This window comes from Oncorhynchus tshawytscha, linkage group LG05 (genome assembly GCF_018296145.1).
Source record: "Oncorhynchus tshawytscha isolate Ot180627B linkage group LG05, Otsh_v2.0, whole genome shotgun sequence".
NCBI classification, from domain to species: Eukaryota; Metazoa; Chordata; class Actinopteri; order Salmoniformes; family Salmonidae; genus Oncorhynchus; species Oncorhynchus tshawytscha.
The window spans coordinates 75,977,409-76,001,515 of NC_056433.1; the positions used below are offsets into that span (position 1 = coordinate 75,977,409).

Sequence of the window (24,107 nt, forward strand, 5' to 3'; positions counted from 1 at the left end):
TTCCTAATGTCTGGTATACTCAGTGTACATGCAATACTAAAGGGAACACTTCTAAGAGGAGACAGAGAGATGTCATGCAGAGGTAATGAGGTATCTGTGCTGACTATCATCACAATATTATATGGTAACAGACCTGGAGCATACCATAAGAGACCTCCGCTAAATGCACGCATGCACGTGTGCACACAGAGGCAGGGGAAAAAAAGACGCATCAAAATGGAACGCCAAATTAATAAACACAGACTGTGCTAGCAGCTGGAGTGGTTCTCTCTCTCGCTCTCCCACTGTCCTCTCTTTCTCTCTCCCACTCTCCTCTCTCTCTCTCCCACTCCTCTCTTTCTCTCTCCCACTCCTCTCTCCCACTCCTCTTTCTCTACTCTCTCTCCTGTCTCCCACTCTCCTCTCTTTCTCTCTCTCCCACTCTCCTTTCTTTCTCTCTCTCCCATTCTCCTCTTTCTTTCCTTTCTCTCTCCCACTCTCCTCTCTTTCTCCCTCTCTGCTGTCTGTTCCCCTCATACCTGCCAAAAGCAGGTTATTAACGCACACACAACTTATTCATACACAAACTCAGACTACATAGAGTACACTGAATTCCTATAAAAACATATGGACCTGCTATTAGGCAAAGAAGGAATATGAGCAGGTCAGAAAACACACAGGCACAGCTCTGCATAGCACTGTGGCACACCCGGTAATGGCTTAGAGAAAAAAGGCTAATTAAATCATCAGAGGGCCATTAAAACAACACAGACTGGCTTAAAGTGCCTGACTACAGACAGACATTATGACCTGCCTGGGTCTGCCTTTTACAGACACTGACTGAGACAGCTTCCTACAGTCTCTCTCTCACACACACACACACACACACACACACACACACACACACACACACACACACACACACACACACACACACACACACACACACACACATAAAGAAGCTACACACACTTCTAAGCATTGCCTTTTAAAGATGTGGTTGAAGCTAGCAATCAACTGGCTGGAAAAGCCAAGTCCAACATCCACACACACAGTACAAGTAAAAGTATGGCTCTAAGCCAGTGTAACACAGCACTGAAAGGGTTTGAAATATGTTACAGCTTTGCCCGTTAAGAGCATGATATAGGACACCACTAAAAACATCAGTACTTCAAGTCACGTGACACAGGAGAACGCTGCTTTTTCAACTCAGAGTGGAGGATCAAAACGGATAGATTAGAGAGAGATTAGGGATCAGAGAGAGAAGGAGAGGAAGAAAGATGGAGAGAAATTAACTGACAGTTTGATTGTAGCACACTACACATTGAGCGGCAATGCCCTTGTATGCCCTCATGTTGGCATTGTGATATTAATTGGTACAGTAGCTGTTATTGCCTGGGTCTAAGGCTGAAGACCTGTGCCAGTACTTAACATGGTGCTAAAGCCCTCATCCCATGCCCTTCGTACCTCTAAACCCCCCCCCCGTCAGTCCACAAAGGTTGGGTTTCAGTGCTTTTTCACTGTACCACAGGGGTAGTAGGCAAGCCTGGTCCTGAAGTGCCGCAGGCACGTTTTTGATGTAAACGACCTGCAAGACCAGGTGTGTTTAATTTAGTCAATCACTGAACTGATCAATTAGCTCAGTTGGTCAGGTGTGGTGCCTACTTGGAATAAAATCCTACAATACCTTTAGCACTCCAGGAACAGGGTTGCCTACCCCTGCTGTACCACGTGAATCTCAAGGTGATTCATTTAAATTCGATTCATGGCTTGATGAAAATTGACAGTCATCTTTTACTTTCTGAATTGACTGAATCAAAATTACTCTGAGATAATTCAACATGGCTACTCTCCTGAATTGTTCTGTTTAATTTCTAATGGCAGTTTATGAAGCAGTATTAAAGTTGGTTGTTTTTTTTGTCTCCACAGCGCTTCCCATACAGAAAAGTCATTTAAAAAACACGCAGAAAAAGAAGAGGGGAGCCTGGGAACCTCTTCTGTTCCTCAACTGAGCCACTGTTCAATGGCCCCTACAGAAAACGACAGCCATTATAAACAGTAAAAAGGTTTCCACCCTGTGGCTATCATACACAGAGCCATAAGAAGAAGGCCTAGGTCTTGGAAATGTCCATCCACTAGCTAGTTATAATAAATGGCTATATCGACCCAAAGAAGTGTCCGCTCAGTGACTATTGTCATGTCTATAAGGTACCAAGTTAGGTGTCCATTCATTTCCTAGTACACCACACCAATAGGAGTCTATAAGTGTCCATTGTTCAAGGTTAAAAGCAGTGATGAGACATCCCTCTCCCTGTGTCTGAGTTTCCAGGGTAGCCCTGCCTTCTTCTACCCTGCGAATGGCTGATCACTCCTACACTTACGACAACACGCACACACTAGATCAAGGTCTCCACAAAGAGAGAGATAAAAGGAGAGCTTAGGCAATCAGAAAAAGAGAAAGACACTGAAGAGAAAAACACGTCAGTTAAAGTGAGTCATCAAATCAACTCTGTCTGCAACACTGGCCAGTTTCCCCCGTTTGTAGAAAAGCGCACAGAGAGATTAGAAACAGAGTGATAGAAACAGAGAGGGAAACCTGACTACACACTGGCTGGCCTTCAACAAGGCAGACTGACTGACCCTAAAATACAGAAGCAGCTCACATACATTAGAAACAATGTACATTATTAGTCAAGAAACATTTACACCAACTGAGTTAAGAGTTAAGGCTTGAACAGGACAAAAGCAACACAGTGTGTGTGTGTGTGTGTGTCAGTCTGCCTTGTGTGTGTGTGTGTATACCAACATCATACAACACTAAAGCTGAGACTGTGTATGTACTGTATAGTTTAGGAGATAGGGTGCAGGGGTTCAGAGGTCATCTCTAGATCCTCTTCTTCTTGAAGTAGTCAGCGTACTGACCCCCCAGCCCCTGGGAGTGCTGACCCACGTACGCCCCCTCTGATGTCATATTATGCACGGCCAAGTGAGGGTACTCCCGCTTCTGCCCCCGAGTTGTCTGATTCTGAGAGAGAGAGAGAGAGAAGATCATCAAAGATCTCATTCACCCGAGCCACAGCCTTTTCACCCTGCTACCATCAAGAAGGTGGAGAAAGTACAGATGCATCAAAGCTGGGACTGAGAGACTGAAAAACAGCTTAATCACTACCGGCTACCACCCGGTACTCTGCCCTGCACCTCAGAGACTGCTGCCCTATGTACATAGTCATTGAACACTGGTCACTTTAATAATGTTTACTCTTTTATCCACTTGATATGTATATACTGTATTCTAGTCATGGCTCATCTTATATAGCTACTGCTGTACATAACTTTTCTATTCATATACTGTCTATACACACCATTTATACATGTTTACTTCTATTCCAGACTCTGACATTGCTCGTTCTGATATTTCTTCTTTATGTAAATGTTTGGAAGGGGTATTGCTAGATATTACTGCACTGTTGGAGCTGGAAACACAAGCATTTCACTGCACCTGAGATAACATCTGCAAATCTGTGTACAGGACCAATACACTTTGATTGTTTTGATTTGAGAGAGAGGGTAATGGAGAGAGAAAGAAAGAGAGATATGAGAGAGAGCGAGAGAGAGAGGAAAAAGATGATGATAGTGAAGGATGAAGAGAGATTGAGTATAGTATCGCAGAAGTTCAACGCTATAGCACTATTTATATTTACTTAAAGCAATGTTCCCCCCAATTGATGCACAGACAATGCCACCCCAATATATCCAGACGATACCGCCCCAATAGATCTACAGACGATACCGCCCCAATAGATCTACAGACGATACCGCCCCAGTAGATCCACAGATGATACCGCCCCAATATATCCAGACGATACCGCCCCAACATATCCAGACGATACCGCCCCAGTAGATCCACAGACGATACCGCACCAAAATATTCAGACCATACCGCCCCAATATATCCAGATGATACCGTCCCAGTAGATCCACAGACGATACCGCCCCAATATATCCAGTATATATATCCAATATATTCTAAAGACCAATCCATTCTAAATAATAGCGGGGCGATGTCATTGGAATACGCTGTCTTGCCTAAATAGCCCGCTGGAACAACGTATTGGGAATGGAGTCGTATTTAAAATGCTGAATCATAGAAGAGACAGTTACCTAAATCTAATGAATTCTAAATAATAACGAAGAGATAATTACGATAGAGTTGTGCCCATCGAAATGTTTGACTGACATACATTATACATTTAGTGAAGTACATGGTATATTTACATTTTGGAGTAGAGAAAGTTGGAAAGTTTGGTTTTACTTTTACGATAGAATTCAAGCAGAACTCAATCCGAGTAGAGGGTATATCTTTGCCTAGAGGCAGTTTGAATTGTTGCGAGATAACGTAAAACTGCGTCATTACGTTGAATACACAATAACGTTACTCAAATTGATTTGACCGTTGTTCAGGTACACTCTTTTCTGTACTTCAGGCAGTACAATTTTCATTAAGAGATGTTGTAAGTTCTATTCAAGATCCAACATTTGTGATAAATTGGATTTGGCTTATCGAACCCGTACTACTGCTGCGTCGCAGCCAAAAATGATTTGCAATTCGCTGAAGTTACTGCTGCCTGGGCTGAGCGCCTGTTGCTGACCTCACACACAATGCACATTTGCAGCCAGGCAATGAGGTTGTGACTGAGGGTGACAGAGAAAATTGTTTGTGTCATTTAGAGGCAGTTAACCCACTGTTCCTAGGCCGTCAATGTAAATAAGAATTTGTTCTTAACTGACTTGCCTAGTAAAATAAAAGGTAAAAAAATATTATTTTTTTAAAAGATGGAAAATGCATGCATTATAGCTTTGAGTCACTTTTCAAAAGTTGCTAAAAGTTCCAAATACATTTTTAAAAGTAGCTGAATATCGTCAGGGTAGTCTGAAAAGATGCTAAAACTAGCAACAAAATTGCTAGGTGGCCATCACTGATTGGTGGCGTTCACTGGGCTATATTTGGCTATAAGAAAGGGAGATCTGAATAGTTGTATCGTAAACGTTTTGTCATATTTCCCGGTTATTGATTTTTGGTTTGATTGTTTAGGTAACAGTGAATTTGAACAAGAAGTTAACGTATCCGTTTCCATTACGGGGAACCATGTCCGGTTGGTAAAGGGGATTGCAGGTTAGTTCATTTTATTTTAAAGGGACAGTGCACGTTAATCACAGTTGTGGGTATCTAATGACAGGATATTCCTATTAAGAATTTTGGGGGACTGACTGCAGACGGACTGTAATCTTGACTCCTTGGCAGTCTAGGACTATGAGCCATTATGGAACATATCTGTGCAAGTCCCTGTGTAGTTCATGGAAACAGGTTATAGCTCACACAGAGAGAGAGGGCAACATAAATCCACATACCCTGTATGGAAGACGATGGAGTATAGTGAAAGTAAGGGTATCAGTTGATAACCTAGTGCCATTCAGGATAGAAGAAGTTAGGACAGATGAAATCGCTATAGTCAGCCAGAATACAAGCAGACTGGAACATGTTCTGGGATTCTTCCGATGGCATTGAGGAGTACACCACATCAGTTACGGGCTTCATAAATAAGTTCATCGAGGATGTTGTCCCCACAGTGGTTGTACGTACATCCCCCAACCAGAAGCCATGGATTACAGGCAACATTCACACTGAGCTAAAGGGTAGAGCTGCCGCTTTCAAGGTGCAGGACTCTAACCCGGAAGCTGACAAGAAATCCTGCTATGCCTTGCGACAAACCATCACAGGCAAAGCGTCAATATAGGGCTAAGAATGAATCATACTACACTGGCTCCGATGCTTGTCTTATGTGGCAGGGCTTGCAAACTATTACAGACTACAAAGGGATGCACAGCCGCGAGCTGCGCAGTGACACGAGCCTGCCAGACAAGCTAAATCACTTCTATGCTTGCTTCGAGGCAAGCAACACTGAGGCATGCATGAGAGCATCAGCTGTTCCGGATGACTGTGTGATCATGCTCTCCGTAGCCGACGTGAGTATGACCTTTAAACAGGTCAACATGCACAAGGCTGCGGGGCCAGATGGATTACCAGGACGTGTGCTCTGGGCATGTGCTGACCAACTTCAGGTGTCTTCACTGACATTTTCAACATGTCCCTGATTGAGTCTGTAATACCAACATGTTTCAATCAGACCACCATAGTCCCTGTGCCCAAGAACACAAAGGCAACCTGCCTAAATGACTACAGACAAGTAGCACTCACGTCCGTAGCCATGAAGCGCTTTGAAAGGCTGGTAATGGCTCACATCAACACCATTATCCCAGAAACCCTAGACCCACTCTGATTTGCATACCGCCCAAACAGATCCACAGATGATGCAATCTCTATTGCACTCCACACTGCCCTTTCCCACCTGGACAAAAGGAACACCTATGTGAGAATGCTATTCATTGACTACAGCTCAGCGTTCAACACCATAGTACCCTCAAAGCTCATCACTAAGCTAAGGATCCTGGGACTAAACACCTCCCTCTGCAACTGGATCTTGAACTTCCTGACGGACCACCCCCAGGTGGTGAGGGTAGGTAGCAACATATCTGCCACGCTGATCCTCAACACTGGAGCTCCCCAGGGGTGCGTGCTCAGCCCCTCCTGTACTCCCCGTTCACCCATGACTGCATGGCCAGGCAGGACTCCAATACCATCATTAAGTTTGAAGATGACACAGTGGTAGGCTTGATCACCGACAACGACGAGACAGCCTATAGGGAGGAGGTCAGAGACCTGGCTGGGTGGTGCCAGAATAACAACCTATCCCTCAATGTAACCAAGACTAAGGAGATGATTGTGGACTACAGGAAAAGGAGGACTGAGCACGCCCCCATTCTCATCAACAGGGCTGTAGTGGAGCAGGTTGAGAGCTTCAACTTCCTTGGTGTCCACATCAACAACGAACTAGAATGGTCCAAACACACCAAGACAGTCGTGAAGAGGGCACGACAAAGCCTATTCCCCCTCAGGAAACTAAAAAGATTTGGCATGGGTCCTGAGATCCTCAAAAGGTTCTACAGCTGCAACATCGAGAGCATCCTGACTGGTTGCATCACTGCCTGGTACGGCAATTGCTCGGCCTCCGACCGCAGGGCACTACAGAGGGTAGTGTGTACGGCCCAGTACATCACTGGGGCTAAGCTGCCTGCCATCCAGGACCTCTACACCAGGCGGTGTCAGAAGAAAGCCCTAAAAATTGTCAAAGACCCCAGCCACCCCAGTCATAGACTGTTCTCTCTACTACCGCATGGCAAGCGATACCGGAGTGCCAAGTCTAGGACAAAAAGGCTTCTCAACAGTTTTTACCCCCAAGCCATAAGATTCCTGAACAGGTAATCAAATGGCTACCCAGACTATTTGCTTTGTGTGCCCCCCAACCCCTCTTTTACGCCGCTGCTTATCATGTATGCATAGTCACTTTAACTATACATTCATGTACATACTATCTCAATTGGGCCGACCAACCAGTGCTCCCGCACATAGGCTAACCGGGAAGTCTGCATTGTGTCCCGCCACCCCCAACCCTTCTTTTACACTTCTGCTACTCTCTGTTCATCATATATGCATAGTCACTTTAACCATATCTACATACTACCTCAATCAGCCTGACTAACTGGTGTCTGTATGTAGCCTCACTACTTTTATAGCCTCGCTACTGTATATAGCCCCGCTACTGTTATCTTTCACTGTCTTTTTACTGTTTTATTTCTTTACTTACCTATTGTTCACCTAATACCTTTTTTGCACTATTGGTTAGAGCCTGTAAATAAGAATTTCACTGTAAGGTCTACACCTGTTGTATTCAGGGCGCACGTGACAAATAAACTTTGATTTGATTTGCCTGCCTTGACCTGTCATTTACCTGCCCTGGTGGTTACAATAAACATTGTTACTTCACACAGTCTGCACCTGCGTCTTACCTTGATTCCTGACAATTAACTTATTCGAGATAGGGGGCGCTCTTTTAATTTTTGGATAAAAAACGTTCCCGTTTTAAACAAGATATTTTGTCACGAAAAGATGCTCGACTATGCATGTAATTGACAGCTTTGGAAAGGAAAAACTCTGACGTTTCCAAAACTGCAAAGATATTATCTGTGGGTGCCCCAGAACTAATGCTACAGGTGAAACCAAGATGAAATTTCATACAGGAAATGGTCCAGATTTGGAATGCGCTGTGTTCCAATGTCTCCTTATATGGCTGTGAATGCGCCAGGAATGAGCCTGCACTTTCTGTCGTTTGCCCAAGGTGTCTGCAGCATTGTGACGTATTTGTAGGCATATCATTGGAAGATTGACCATAAGAGACTACATTTACCAGGTGTCCGCCCGGTGTCCTCCGTCGAAATTATTGCGTAATCTCCAGCTCCATGCTCTTTTCCATTTTCTTCAGAGGAGAAAGTCAACTGCCACGAATGATTTATCATCGATAGATATGTGAAAAACACATTGAGGATTGATTCTAAACGTTTGCCATGTTTCTGTCGATATTATGGAGTTAATTTGGAAAAAAGTTTGCCTTGCAATGACTTAATTTTCGGGTTTTTTTCTTACCCAAACGTGATGAACAAAACAGAGTGATTTGTCCTACATAAATAATCTTTTTGGAAAAACTGGACATTTGCTATCTAACTGGGATTCTCCTCATTGAAAACATCTGAAGTTCTTCAAAGGTAAATGATTTTATTTGAATGCTTTTCTTGTTTTTGTGAAAATGTTGCATGCTGAATGCTAGGCTTAATGGTATGCTAGCTATCAATACTCTTATACAAATGCTTGTTTAGCTATGGTTCAAAAGCATATTTTGAAAATCTGAGATGACAGTGTTGTTAACAAAAGGCTAAGCTTGAGAGCTAATATATTTATTTCATTTCATTTGCGATTTTCATGAATAGTTAACGTTGCGTTATGCTAATGAGCTTGAGGCTATAAATAGGATCCCGGATACGGGATTGCTCGTCGCAACAGGTTAAGAAGGAAAGAAATTCCACAAAATATCTTTTAACAAGGCACACCTGCTAATTGTAATGCATTCCAGGGGACTACCTCATGAAGCTGGTTGAGAGAATGGCAAAAGTGTGCAAAGCTGTCAAGGCAAAGGGTTACTACATGATATATTTTAATTTGTTTAAAACTTTTTTGGGCTACTTCATGGTTCTATGTGTTATTTCATCGTGTTGATGTCTTCACTATTATTTAACAATGAAGAAAATAGTAAAAATAAAGAAAAACCCTTGAATGAGTAGGTGTCTAAACATTTCACTGGTACTGTAGATGTAAATCTTTAAAAGACATGAGTCCAACTCAAGTCTCTGAGTAAATCCTCCCACTAGGCTGTCTGCTCATCTCAGCTCATTTTCCTAATCTCCCTCGCCCAAACGTCACACACTGCTACTACAGCCGTCCATGATAATGCATCTAGTACCACTACAAATCTCTTGTCAACAAATGCAGGTAACATAAATGGTAGTAGCATCTGTCGACAGACTGTGGGATGGACAACTTATGTCACTGATTATTTGGACAAATCACAATTTCACAGGTGTTTGCATCTTTCGTATTTCGTAAGGGGACATTTGGCCTCTAGACTTACCAGATCCTGGGTGAGAGTCTATGTTTAGAGGGATGGAGACTTTGCTAGTCTCATTAGTATATTTTCTAAAACGTCTCACCCAGAACTTAATCTAGCATCTGAAGCAATTACGCAATATTTTAGTTCTTGGTGTCCGAGATTAAGAAACTACTAATAGTACTAATCATATGATAGTACTGGCTCTACACTGGGACTACTCCTAGTACTGGCTCTACACAGGCAAAACTATTAGTACTGGTTCTAGACTGGGACTACTCCTAGTACTGGTTCTAGACTGGGACTACTCCTAGTACTGGCTCTACACTGACTAATCTGAGGACTGGCTCTACATTGGGACTACTCCTAGTACTGGCTCTACACTGGGACTACTCTGAGGACTGGCTCTACACTGGGACTACTCCGAGGACTGGCTCTACACTGGGACTACTACGAGGACTGGCTCTACACTGGGACTACTACAAGTACTGGCTCTACACTGGGACTACTCCTAGTACTGGCTCTACACTGGGACTACTCCTAGTACTGGCTGTACACTGGGACTACTCCTAGTACTGGCTCTACTCCTAGTACTGGCTCTTCACTGGGACTACTCCTAGTACTGGCTCAACAAAGGCACTACTCCTAGTACTGGCTCTTCACTGGGACTACTATTACTGGGACTACTCCTAGTACTGGCTCTTCACTGGGACTACTCCTAGTACTGGCACTTCACTGGGACTACTCCTAGTACTAGCTCTTCCTTCACTGGGACTACTCCTAGTACAGGCTCTACACTGGGACTACTCCTAGTACAGGCTCTACACTGGGACTACTCCTAGTACTAGCTCTTCCTTCACTGGGCTACTCCTAGTACAGGCTCCACACCGGGACTACTCCTAGTACAGGCTCCACACCGGGACTACTCCTAGTACAGGCTCTACACCGGGACTACTCCTAGTACAGGCTCTACACCGGGACTACTCCTAGTACAGGCTCTACACCGGGACTACTCCTAGTACTGGCTCTACACCGGGACTACTCCTAGTACAGGCTCTACACCGGGACTACTCCTAGTACTGGCTCTACACCGGGACTACTCCTAGTACAGGCTCTACACCGGGACTACTCCTAGTACTGGCTCTACACCGGGACTACTCCTAGTACTGGCTCTACACCGGGACTACTCCTAGTACTGGCTCTACACCGGGACTACTCCTAGTACTGGCTCTACACGGGGACTACTCCTAGTACTGGCTCTACACGGGGACTACTCCTAGTACTGGCTCTACACGGGGACTACTCCTAGTACTGGCTCTTCCCTGGGACTACTCCTAGTACTGGCTCTTCCCTGGGACTACTCCTAGTACTGCCCCTTCAACGTGCTACTCCTAGTACTGGCTCTTCCCTGGGACTACTCCTAGTACTGGCTCTTCCCTGGGACTACTCCTAGTACTGGCTCTTCCCTGGGACTACTAGTACTGGCCCTTCACTGGGACTACTCCTAGTACTGGCTCTTCACTGGGACTACTAGTACTGGCTCTTCACTGGGACTACTCCTGGTACTGGCTCTACAATGGGACTATTCCTAGTACTGGCTCTTCACTGGGACTACTCCTAGTACTGGCTCTTCACTGGGACCACTACTAGTACTGGCTCTTCACTGGGACCACTACTAGTACTAGCTCTTCACTGGGACTACTCCTGGTACTGGCTCTACAATGGGACTACTCCTGGTACTGGCTCTACAATGGGACTACTCCTGGTACTGGCTATTCACTGGGACTACTCCTAGGACTGGCTATTCACTGGGACTACTCCTAGGACTGGCTCTACTCCTAGGACTTGCTCTAAACTGGGACTAATCCGTGGACTTGCTCTACTCTGAGGACTGGCTCTACACTGTGACTAATCCAAGGACTGGCTCTACACCGGGACTACTCCTAGTACTGGCTCTACACTGGGACTACTCCGAGGACTGGCTCTCCACAGGGACTACTCCTAGTACTGGCTCTCCACAGGGACTACTCCTAGTACTGGCTCTTCACTGGGACTACTACTAGTACTGGCTCTTCACTGGGACTACTAGTACTGGCTCTTCACTGGGACTACTAGTACTGGCTCTTCACTGGGACCACTCCTGGTACTGGCTCTTCACTGGGACTACTCCTAGTACTGGCCCTTCACGGACTACTCCTAGTACTGGCCCTTCACGGACTACTCCTAGTACTGGCTCAACAAAGGCACTACTCCTAGTACTGGCTCTTCACTGGGACTACTAGTACTGGCTCTTCACTGGGACCACTCCTGGTACTGGCTCTTCACTGGGACTACTCCTAGTACTGGCTCTACACTGGGACTACTCTGAGGACTGGCTCTACACTGGGACTACTCCGAGGACTGGCTCTACACTGGGACTACTACGAGGACTGGCTCTACACTGGGACTACTACAAGTACTGGCTCTACACTGGGACTACTCCTAGTACTGGCTCTACACTGGGACTACTCCTAGTACTGGCTGTACACTGGGACTACTCCTAGTACTGGCTCTACTCCTAGTACTGGCTCTTCACTGGGACTACTCCTAGTACTGGCTCAACAAAGGCACTACTCCTAGTACTGGCTCTTCACTGGGACTACTATTACTGGGACTACTCCTAGTACTGGCTCTTCACTGGGACTACTCCTAGTACTGGCACTTCACTGGGACTACTCCTAGTACTAGCTCTTCCTTCACTGGGACTACTCCTAGTACAGGCTCTACACTGGGACTACTCCTAGTACAGGCTCTACACTGGGACTACTCCTAGTACTAGCTCTTCCTTCACTGGGCTACTCCTAGTACAGGCTCCACACCGGGACTACTCTAGTACAGGCTCCACACCGGGACTACTCCTAGTACAGGCTCTACACCGGGACTACTCCTAGTACAGGCTCTACACCGGGACTACTCCTAGTACAGGCTCTACACCGGGACTACTCCTAGTACTGGCTCTACACCGGGACTACTCCTAGTACAGGCTCTACACCGGGACTACTCCTAGTACTGGCTCTACACCGGGACTACTCCTAGTACAGGCTCTACACCGGGACTACTCCTAGTACTGGCTCTACACCGGGACTACTCCTAGTACTGGCTCTACACCGGGACTACTCCTAGTACTGGCTCTACACGGGACTACTCCTAGTACTGGCTCTACACCGGGACTACTCCTAGTACTGGCTCTACACGGGGACTACTCCTAGTACTGGCTCTACACGGGGACTACTCCTAGTACTGGCTCTTCCCTGGGACTACTCCTAGTACTGGCTCTTCCCTGGGACTACTCCTAGTACTGCCCCTTCAACGTGCTACTCCTAGTACTGGCTCTTCCCTGGGACTACTCCTAGTACTGGCTCTTCCCTGGGACTACTCCTAGTACTGGCTCTTCCCTGGGACTACTAGTACTGGCCCTTCACTGGGACTACTCCTAGTACTGGCTCTTCACTGGGACTACTAGTACTGGCTCTTCACTGGGACTACTCCTGGTACTGGCTCTACAATGGGACTATTCCTAGTACTGGCTCTTCACTGGGACTACTCCTAGTACTGGCTCTTCACTGGGACCACTACTAGTACTGGCTCTTCACTGGGACCACTACTAGTACTAGCTCTTCACTGGGACTACTCCTGGTACTGGCTCTACAATGGGACTACTCCTGGTACTGGCTCTACAATGGGACTACTCCTGGTACTGGCTATTCACTGGGACTACTCCTAGGACTGGCTATTCACTGGGACTACTCCTAGGACTGGCTCTACTCCTAGGACTTGCTCTAAACTGGGACTAATCCGTGGACTTGCTCTACTCTGAGGACTGGCTCTACACTGTGACTAATCCAAGGACTGGCTCTACACCGGGACTACTCCTAGTACTGGCTCTACACTGGGACTACTCCGAGGACTGGCTCTCCACAGGGACTACTCCTAGTACTGGCTCTCCACAGGGACTACTCCTAGTACTGGCTCTTCACTGGGACTACTACTAGTACTGGCTCTTCACTGGGACTACTAGTACTGGCTCTTCACTGGGACTACTAGTACTGGCTCTTCACTGGGACCACTCCTGGTACTGGCTCTTCACTGGGACTACTCCTAGTACTGGCCCTTCACGGACTACTCCTAGTACTGGCCCTTCACGGACTACTCCTAGTACTGGCTCAACAAAGGCACTACTCCTAGTACTGGCTCTTCACTGGGACTACTAGTACTGGCTCTTCACTGGGACCACTCCTGGTACTGGCTCTTCACTGGGACTACTCCTAGTACTGGCCCTTCACGGACTACTCCTAGTACTGGCTCAACAAAGGCACTACTCCTAGTACTGGCTCTTCACTGGGACTACTAGTACTGGCTCTTCACTGGGACTACTCCTAGTACAGGCTCTACACTGGGACTACTCCTAGTACAGGCTCTACACTGGGACTACTCCTAGTACTAGCTCTTCCTTCACTGGGCTACTCCTAGTACAGGCTCCACACCGGGACTACTCCTAGTACAGGCTCTACACCGGGACTACTCCTAGTACAGGCTCTACACCGGGACTACTCCTAGTACAGGCTCTACACCGGGACTACTCCTAGTACAGGCTCTACACCGGGACTACTCCTAGTACTGGCTCTACACCGGGACTACTCCTAGTACAGGCTCTACACCGGGACTACTCCTAGTACTGGCTCTACACCGGGACTACTCCTAGTACAGGCTCTACACCGGGACTACTCCTAGTACTGGCTCTACACCGGGACTACTCTAGTACTGGCTCTACACCGGGACTACTCCTAGTACTGGCTCTATACCGGGACTACTCCTAGTACTGGCTCTACACCGGGACTACTCCTAGTACTGGCTCTACACCGGGACTACTCCTAGTACTGGCTCTACACCGGGACTACTCCTAGTACTGGCTCTACACCGGGACTACTCCTAGTACTGGCTCTACACCGGGACTACTCCTAGTACTGGCTCTACACGGGGACTACTCCTAGTACTGGCTCTTCCCTGGGACTACTCCTAGTACTGCCCCTTCAACGTGCTACTCCTAGTACTGGCTCTTCCCTGGGACTACTCCTAGTACTGGCTCTTCCCTGGGACTACTCCTAGTACTGGCTCTTCCCTGGGACTACTAGTACTGGCCCTTCACTGGGACTACTCCTAGTACTGGCTCTTCACTGGGACTACTAGTACTGGCTCTTCACTGGGACTACTAGTACTGGCTCTTCACTGGGACTACTCCTAGTACTGGCTCTTCACTGGGACCACTACTAGTACTGGCTCTTCACTGGGACCACTACTAGTACTGGCTCTTCACTGGGACTACTCCTGGTACTGGCTCTACAATGGGACTACTCCTGGTACTGGCTATTCACTGGGACTACTCCTAGGACTGGCTATTCACTGGGACTACTCCTAGGACTGGCTCTACTCCTAGGACTTGCTCTAAACTGGGACTAATCCGTGGACTTGCTCTACTCTGAGGACTGGCTCTACACTGTGACTAATCCAAGGACTGGCTCTACACCGGGACTACTCCTAGTACTGGCTCTACACTGGGACTACTCCGAGGACTGGCTCTCCACAGGGACTACTCCTAGTACTGGCTCTCCACAGGGACTACTCCTAGTACTGGCTCTTCACTGGGACTACTACTAGTACTGGCTCTTCACTGGGACTACTAGTACTGGCTCTTCACTGGGACTACTAGTACTGGCTCTTCACTGGGACCACTCCTGGTACTGGCTCTTCACTGGGACTACTCCTAGTACTGGCCCTTCACGGACTACTCCTAGTACTGGCCCTTCACGGACTACTCCTAGTACTGGCTCAACAAAGGCACTACTCCTAGTACTGGCTCTTCACTGGGACTACTAGTACTGGCTCTTCACTGGGACCACTCCTGGTACTGGCTCTTCACTGGGACTACTCCTAGTACTGGCCCTTCACGGACTACTCCTAGTACTGGCTCAACAAAGGCACTACTCCTAGTACTGGCTCTTCACTGGGACTACTAGTACTGGCTCTTCACTGGGACTACTCCTAGTACAGGCTCTACACTGGGACTACTCCTAGTACAGGCTCTACACTGGGACTACTCCTAGTACTAGCTCTTCCTTCACTGGGCTACTCCTAGTACAGGCTCCACACCGGGACTACTCCTAGTACAGGCTCTACACCGGGACTACTCCTAGTACAGGCTCTACACCGGGACTACTCCTAGTACAGGCTCTACACCGGGACTACTCCTAGTACAGGCTCTACACCGGGACTACTCCTAGTACTGGCTCTACACCGGGACTACTCCTAGTACAGGCTCTACACCGGGACTACTCCTAGTACAGGCTCTACACCGGGACTACTCCTAGTACTGGCTCTACACCGGGACTACTCCTAGTACTGGCTCTACACCGGGACTACTCCTAGTACTGGCTCTACACCGGGACTACTCCTAGTACTGGCTCTACACCGGGACTACTCCTAGTACTGGCTCTACACCGGGACTACTCCTAGTACTGGCTCTACACCGGGACTACTCCTAGTACTGGCTCTACACCGGGACTACTCCTAGTACTGGCTCTACACGGGGACTACTCCTAGTACTGGCTCTTCCCTGGGACTACTCCTAGTACTGGCTCTTCCCTGGGACTACTCCTAGTACTGCCCCTTCAACGTGCTACTCCTAGTACTGGCTCTTCCCTGGGACTACTCCTAGTACTGGCTCTTCCCTGGGACTACTCCTAGTACTGGCTCTTCCCTGGGACTACTAGTACTGGCCCTTCACTGGGACTACTCCTAGTACTGGCTCTTCACTGGGACTACTAGTACTGGCTCTTCACTGGGACTACTAGTACTGGCTCTTCACTGGGACTACTCCTAGTACTGGCTCTTCACTGGGACCACTACTAGTACTGGCTCTTCACTGGGACTACTCCTGGTACTGGCTCTACAATGGGACTACTCCTGGTACTGGCTATTCACTGGGACTACTCCTAGGACTGGCTATTCACTGGGACTACTCCTAGGACTGGCTCTACTCCTAGGACTTGCTCTAAACTGGGACTAATCCGTGGACTTGCTCTACTCTGAGGACTGGCTCTACACTGTGACTAATCCAAGGACTGGCTCTACACCGGGACTACTCCTAGTACTGGCTCTACACTGGGACTACTCCGAGGACTGGCTCTCCACAGGGACTACTTCTAGTACTGGCTCTCCACAGGGACTACTCCTAGTACTGGCTCTTCACTGGGACTACTACTAGTACTGGCTCTTCACTGGGACTACTAGTACTGGCTCTTCACTGGGACTACTAGTACTGGCTCTTCACTGGGACCACTCCTGGTACTGGCTCTTCACTGGGACTACTCCTAGTACTGGCCCTTCACGGACTACTCCTAGTACTGGCTCAACAAAGGCACTACTCCTAGTACTGGCTCTTCACTGGGACTACTATTACTGGGACTACTCCTAGTACTAGCTCTTCCTTCACTGGGACTTCTCCTAGTACAGGCTCTACTTCTGGGACTACTCCTAGTACTGGCTCTTCCCTGGGTCTACTCCTAGTACTGGCTCTTCCCTGGGACTACTCCTAGCACTGGCCCTTCCCTGGGACTACTCCTAGCACTGGCCCTTCAACGTACTACTCCTAGTACTGGCCCTTCAACGTACTACTCCTAGTACTGGCTCTTCAACGTACTACTCCTAGTACTGGCCCTTCAACGTACTACTCCTAGTACTGGCCCTTCAACGTACTACTCCTAGTACTGGCCCTTCAACGTACTACTCCTAGTACTGGCTCTTCATTGGGACTACTCCTTACTTATATCACTGTAGAACGTTTAAATATAGCAGTTGGTTCTCCAACTTCCATGGTGTTCCTGGAGTTTGGCCATAATGAGTACGGTGTCTCTAATGGAAAGTTCATCACCATCAACATCATGTGACTTACGTAGTAGTACTGGTTCCATTCATTGGTGGCGTGGGCACTCTGGATGTGTGTGGTGGAGCTGGGTGGGTGTGTGGCGTGAGGTGGCGCAGCTATGAAGCCTGACATCATAGGCATGGTGCTGTAGGCTGGCAGGACCGCGGCGGGCAGCACCGACTGGGCACCGCCGTTACTGACTGCATGGAGAGACACACCCAGCGACTTACACACATCAGCCTCCTAGCAGACAGAGAGAAAGAGAGAGAGAGAGAGAAAACGAACACACAAACAGTTAATGAATGCATGGAGAAGCTCACTCAGGGGCTTTATTCACCTCCAACTCCTATTATTACACACACACACCGGCCTTCCTTAGTCTTATGACGCGACACCTGCTCTGGTGTGGACAGACAATCTCTCCCAGCAGGATATCTGTGTCCTGGGTTGGGGTGAGGAGTGTCATGCTCTCCAAATAAACACACCAGCATCTAAATACCACAGGCCTTCCACACCGGGGGGTCACTGACATACTACTACGATAGATTACACACCAGGAGGGAGCATAAGAAGGGTACAGGGAGGGTTTATAGGAAGGGGTAGCTTGGGTAGGAGAGCGGGGGTCACTAAAGTCAACCAGAGAGAGACGTGACAAGAATGGGATATAGTGTGAGCTGGGGTATGAGGTTACAGCCAGGGATTGGACAGTGTTGGATGAAAGCTGGGACATGGGAGTCCAAGGTACAGGCTAAGTGATGATGTTAATGTGTATTACATCTTGAGAAAGAAGGGGGAGTAGGGAGTGTTTCGGTGGGCACTGTTGTACCCTTATGGTGTACCCTAATAGTGTACCCTTATGGTGTACGCTTATACATAGAGAAGATAGATTGGAGTTGTGAAGTCTCTGGGACATTGGGTTGGAGGTGTTGACAAACTAGGGTTTGGACATCTGGGGTGTGGCTTTTGGAGGCTTGGTATTCTCTCAAGACCCGGTTCCGATATTAGAGGCTTGATATGTGACTGTGTGTCTTAACAGTGACATTGTGCGCTGTCTTAATTAACAGTGACATTGTGCGCTGAGTCTTAACAGTGACATTGTGCGCTGAGTCTTAACAGTGACATTGTGCGCTGAGTCTTAACAGTGACATTGTGCGCTGTCTTAATTAACAGTGACATTGTGCGCTGAGTCTTAACAGTGACATTGTGCGCTGAGTCTTAACAGTGACATTGTGCGCCGAGTCTTAACAGTGACATTGTGCGCTGAGTCTTAACAGTGACATTGTGCGCTGAGTCTTAACAGTGACATTGTGCGCTGAGTCTTAACAGTGACATTGTGCGCCGAGTCTTAACAGTGACATTGTGCGCTGAGTCTTAACAGTGACATTGTGCGCTGAGTCTTAACAGTGACATTGTGTACCTTGGTAGGGTCTCTGTGCTGGTAGACCTGGGGAGGTGGCTGGGTCATCGGAGGCTGACAATAGTATTGACTGACAGCCTGCATGTAGGAGCTGTAATCCCCATAGGATGGCACCACCGCTGCCACAGCCTGCTGGAACACAACATGGATATGTTGCTGTTACGTTCCCCAGTTTCTGTGTTGTAGATTGTGTATTTGAGTGTGTTTCGGGAGCAGCTGATTGGTCGACTCCACGATTAATTGGAGAGCTGACCCAGCCCCCTCGTCAGGGCGCAGCTGTCTCCAATTTCCAATGCCTTCTGAAGCTACAGTATATAAAAGCCAGTGTTCTGTTCAGAAGAGAGAACATTGCTGGGAGGTCATTGCAGAGAGATTGATTGTGATATAGAGGTTGATGGCTGAGGGGTATAGCATGTTGGTCGTTGGTATGTACTATGTTAGTTGTTGTTGGTAGCAGCTTTCGTGCTTCTACACCTGCATTGCTTGCTGTTTGGGGTTTTAGGCTGGGTTTCTGTACAGCACTTTGAGATATAAGCTGATGTACGAAGGGCTATATAAATACATTTGATTTGATTTGGTATGTTCTGTGTTTGTTGCTTTGTCAGAGCTTCTTTAATGGCCTGAGTTAGTTTTTTCAGTTTTGTTGTGAAGTGGATTGTTTAATATTCTGTTTCATTTGTTCCCAGGGGGGAAGGGGAAGGCACCTTGGGAGTGCTTAGGCAAGAGGCCCGCGGGCATACATATACCCGTAGTATATTCACTGTTTAGGCACACTAGGTAAGACCTGAGCGGACCACACCCTGTATTTTGGTTAGGGCACCAGGTGGTGCTAAATTAGGTAAGTAGTGGGTAGGCAGGTAAGATAGGAGAGGGGGCTTTGATATTTACTTTCTTTGCTTTACTTCCGTCCAGCCCCTTTTCCCCATATTACCGTGTAAAGGAATAAAGTCCTAGTAAACGGTAAATTCTCTGCCTTTTGTCATCCTTACTCGCATCTACAGTCCATACCTCTTTCACTTCACGGAGAGTTGAGTTGTAGCAGGGTGTTGCGTTCCCTCTTCCTAGAGGTGTAACATAATGGGGGCTCATCTGGGATCCTTCCATTAAACCCACCAGACCCTGCTGCTCTCTGTGGTTAGTGATTGAGGTGTGACTGTAGGTTGTGAGTTTGGGTGACTTGTTTAGTTTGTGTGTTCAGTAGACTGCTGTGTACAAGATGGCCACACATGTTTCCCTACGCAGGCAGGTGGATAATTGGGAGTCAGTGGGCATGAGGCAGTCATATGCAGACACACACAAGCTTCTAAGACTGAACTCCGTGAAGTGCGATAGTTCTGCTTCACGGGTACCGTTTCATGTCGGATGACAGCATATGTGAGATGTGCATGTGTGTTGAAGGCAGTTATTGTATCACCTGTGTGTCTTGACCCTGAGGTACCGCGTGTATCGTGACCCTGACATGCCAGGTACCGCGTGTGTCATGACACTGACGTGCCCCTGACGTGCCCCTGACGTGCCAGGTACCGTGTGTGTTGTGACCCTGACGTGCCCTTGACGTGCCAGGTACCGTGTGTGTCGTGACCCTGACGTGCCAGGTACCGCGTGTGACGTGACCCTGAGGTGACATATCGTGTGTGTCGTGACTCTGACGTGCCAGGTACCGCGTGTGTCGTGACTCTGACGTGCCAGGTACTGCGTGTGTTGTGACCCTGACGTGCCCCTGACGTGCCAGGTACCGTGTGGGTCGTGACCCTGACGTGCCAGGTACCGCGTGTGTCGTGCCCCTGACGTGCCAGGTACCGTGTGGGTCGTGACCCTGACGTGCCAGGTACCGCGTGTCGTGCCCCTGACGTGCCAGGTACCCGTGTGTCGTGACCCTGAGGTGATAGGTACCGCGTGTGTCGTGACCCTGAGGTGATAGGTACCGCGTGTGTCGTGACCCAGACGTGCCAGGTACCGCGTGTGTCGTGACCCTGACGTGCCAGGTACCGCGTGTGTCGTGACCCTGACGTGCCAGGTACCGCGTGTGTCGTGACCCTGACGTGCCAGGTACCGCGTGTGTCGTGACCCTGAGGTGCCAGGTACAGCGTGTGTAGTGACCCTGAGGTGCCAGGTACCACGTGTGTAGTGACCCTGACGTGCCCCTGATGTGCCAGGTACCGCGTGTGTCGTGCCCCTGATGTGCCAGGTACCGCGTGTGTCGTGCCCCTGACGTACCAGGTACCGTGTCTGTACATGTAAACTTAACTGATCAGTGTTCCCCTGGGGGATAATACAGTAACTGAGAACACCCTCCACTGACCTGTGTTATGATTCTGATCAGTGTTCCCCTGGGGGATAATACAGTAACTGAGAACACCCTCCACTGACCTGTGTTATGGTTCTGATCAGTGTTCCCCTGGGGGATAATACAGTAACTGAGAACACACTACACTGACCTGTGTTATGATTCTGATCAGTGTTCCCCTGGGGGATAATACAGTAACTGAGAACACCCTCCACTGACCTGTGTTATGGTTCTGATCAGTGTTCCCCTGGGGGATAATACAGTAACTGAGAACACCCTCCACTGACCTGTGTTATGATTCTGATCAGTGTTCCCCTGGGGGATAATACAGTAACTGAGAACACCCTCCACTGACCTGTGTTATGATTCTGATCAGTGTTCCCCTGGGGGATAATACAGTAACTGAGAACACACTACACTGACCTGTGTTATGATTCTGATCAGTGTTCCCCTGGGGGATAATACAGTAACTGAGAACACCCTCCACTGACCTGTGTTATGATTCTGATCAGTGTTCCCCTGGGGGATAATACAGTAACTGAGAACACCCTCCACTGACCTGTGTTATGATTCTGATCAGTGTTCCCCTGGGGGATAATACAGTAACTGAGAACACACTGCACTGACCTGTGTTATGATTCTGATCGGGGGATAATACAGTAACTGAGAACACACTACACTGACCTGTGTTATGATTCTGATCAGTGTTCCCCTGGGGGATAATACAGTAACTGAGAACACACTCCACTGACCTGTGTTATGATTCTGATCAGTGCTCTCCTGGGGGATAATACAGTAACTGAGAACACACTCCACTGACCTGTGTTATGATTCTGATCAGTGTTCCCCTGGGGGATAATACAGTAACTGAGAACATCCTCCACTGACCTGTGTTATGATTCTGATCAGTGTTCCCCTGGGGGATAATACAGTAACTGAGAACACACTCCACTGAACTGTGTTATGATTCTGATCGGTGTTCCCCTGGGGGATAATACAGTAACTGAGAACACACTCCACTGACCTGTGTTATGATTCTGATCAGTGTTCCCCTGGGGGATAATACAGTAACTGAGAACACACTCCACTGACCTGTGTTATGATTCTGATCAGTGTTCCCCTGGGGGATAATACAGTAACTAAGAACACACTACACTGACCTGTGTTATGGTTCTGATCAGTGTTCCCCTGGGGATAATACAGTAACTAAGAACACACTCCACTGACCTGTGTTATGATTCTGATCAGTGTTCCCCTGGGGGATAATACAGTAACTGAGAACACACTACACTGACCTGTGTTATGATTCTGATCAGTGTTCCCCTGGGGGATAATACAGTAACTGAGAACACACTACACTGACCTGTGTTATGATTCTGATCAGTGTTCCCCTGGGGGATAATACAGTAACTGAGAACACACTACACTGACCTGTGTTATGATTCTGATCAGTGTTCCCCTGGGGGATAATACAGTAACTGAGAACACACTACACTGACCTGTGTTATGATTCTGATCAGTGTTCCCCTGGGGGATAATACAGTAACTGAGAACACACTACACTGACCTGTGTTATGATTCTGATCAGTGTTCCCCTGGGGGATAATACAGTAACTGAGAACACACTCCACTGACCTGTGTTATGATTCTGATCAGTGTTCCCCTGGGGGATAATACAGTAACTGAGAACACACTCCACTGACCTGTGTTATGATTCTGATCAGTGTTCCCCTGGGGGATAATACAGTAACTGAGAACACACTACACTGACCTGTGTTATGATTCTGATCAGTGTTCCCCTGGGGGTAATACAGTAACTGAGAACACACTCCACTGACCTGTGTTATGATTCTGATCAGTGTTCCCCTGGGGATAATACAGTAACTAAGAACACACTCCACTGACCTGTGTTATGGTTCTGATCAGTGCTCTCCTGGGGATAATACAGTAACTAAGAACACACTCCACTGACCTGTGTGTGCTCCTTGCTATAGTCCTTAGCTTGGCTCTCCTGTGGGGCGGTGCTGTAGCTCTGGGCTTGGTAGTGCTGGTACCACTGCTGCATAGCCTCCTACAATACAATCACGCCCACATTACATTACAATGACATTACAATCATATTGCCTTAATCACATTACGTTACAATCATATTACAATACCATTACAATCACATTAAGTTACAATCACATCACTTTACACTACAATCACATTACGTTACAATCACATTACACTACAATAACTTTACACTACAATCACATTACGTTACAATCACATTACGCTACAATAACTTTACACTACAATCACATTATGTTACAATCACATTACGCTACAATAACTTTACACTACAATCACATTACGTTACAATCACATTACGCTACAATAACTTTACACTACAATCACATTACGTTACAATCACATTACGCTACAATAACTTTACACTACAATCACATTACGTTACAATCACACGGCATTACGTTACAACGGCGTTACGTGACAACGGCGTTACGTTACAACGGCGTTACGTGACAACGGCGTTACAACGATGTTACGTGACAACGGCGTTACGTGACAACGGCGTTACGTTACAACGATGTTACGTGACAACGGCGTTACGTTACAGCGGCGTTACGTGACAACGATGTTACGTTACAACGGCGTTACGTGACAACGGCGTTACAACGATGTTACGTGACAACGGCGTTACGTTACAACGGCGTTACGTGACAACGGCGTTACAACGATGTTACGTTACAACGGCGTTACGTTACAACGGCGTTACGTTACAGAAAGATGGAAACTGATGGTACTGTAGAAGTAGTTGTGTAGTATGGTGGTTTGGAGCGAGAGAGA

The 24,107-nt window shown here is 47.6% G+C and overlaps 1 protein-coding gene across 2 annotated transcripts in view; it reads right to left on the reverse strand.

Annotated features, from left to right (window-relative positions):
• Nucleotides 1-400: 400 nt before the first annotated feature.
• raver2 (ribonucleoprotein, PTB-binding 2) overlaps nucleotides 401-24,107 on the reverse strand; it is a 158,496-nt gene continuing 134,789 nt past the window's right edge. The window contains exons 12-15 of one of the 2 annotated variants that reach the window (XM_042322368.1): nucleotides 23,230-23,328; nucleotides 18,971-19,102; nucleotides 17,581-17,796; nucleotides 401-3,004 (exon numbers count right to left, since the gene is read on the reverse strand). In XM_042322368.1, coding sequence (XP_042178302.1) covers nucleotides 2,864-3,004; nucleotides 17,581-17,796; nucleotides 18,971-19,102; nucleotides 23,230-23,328 — 588 coding nt within the window. In that variant the 3' untranslated portion in view covers nucleotides 401-2,863. The remainder of the gene's footprint in view (nucleotides 3,005-17,580; nucleotides 17,797-18,970; nucleotides 19,103-23,229; nucleotides 23,329-24,107) is intronic. The other variant, XM_042322369.1, reaches the window with a different exon arrangement.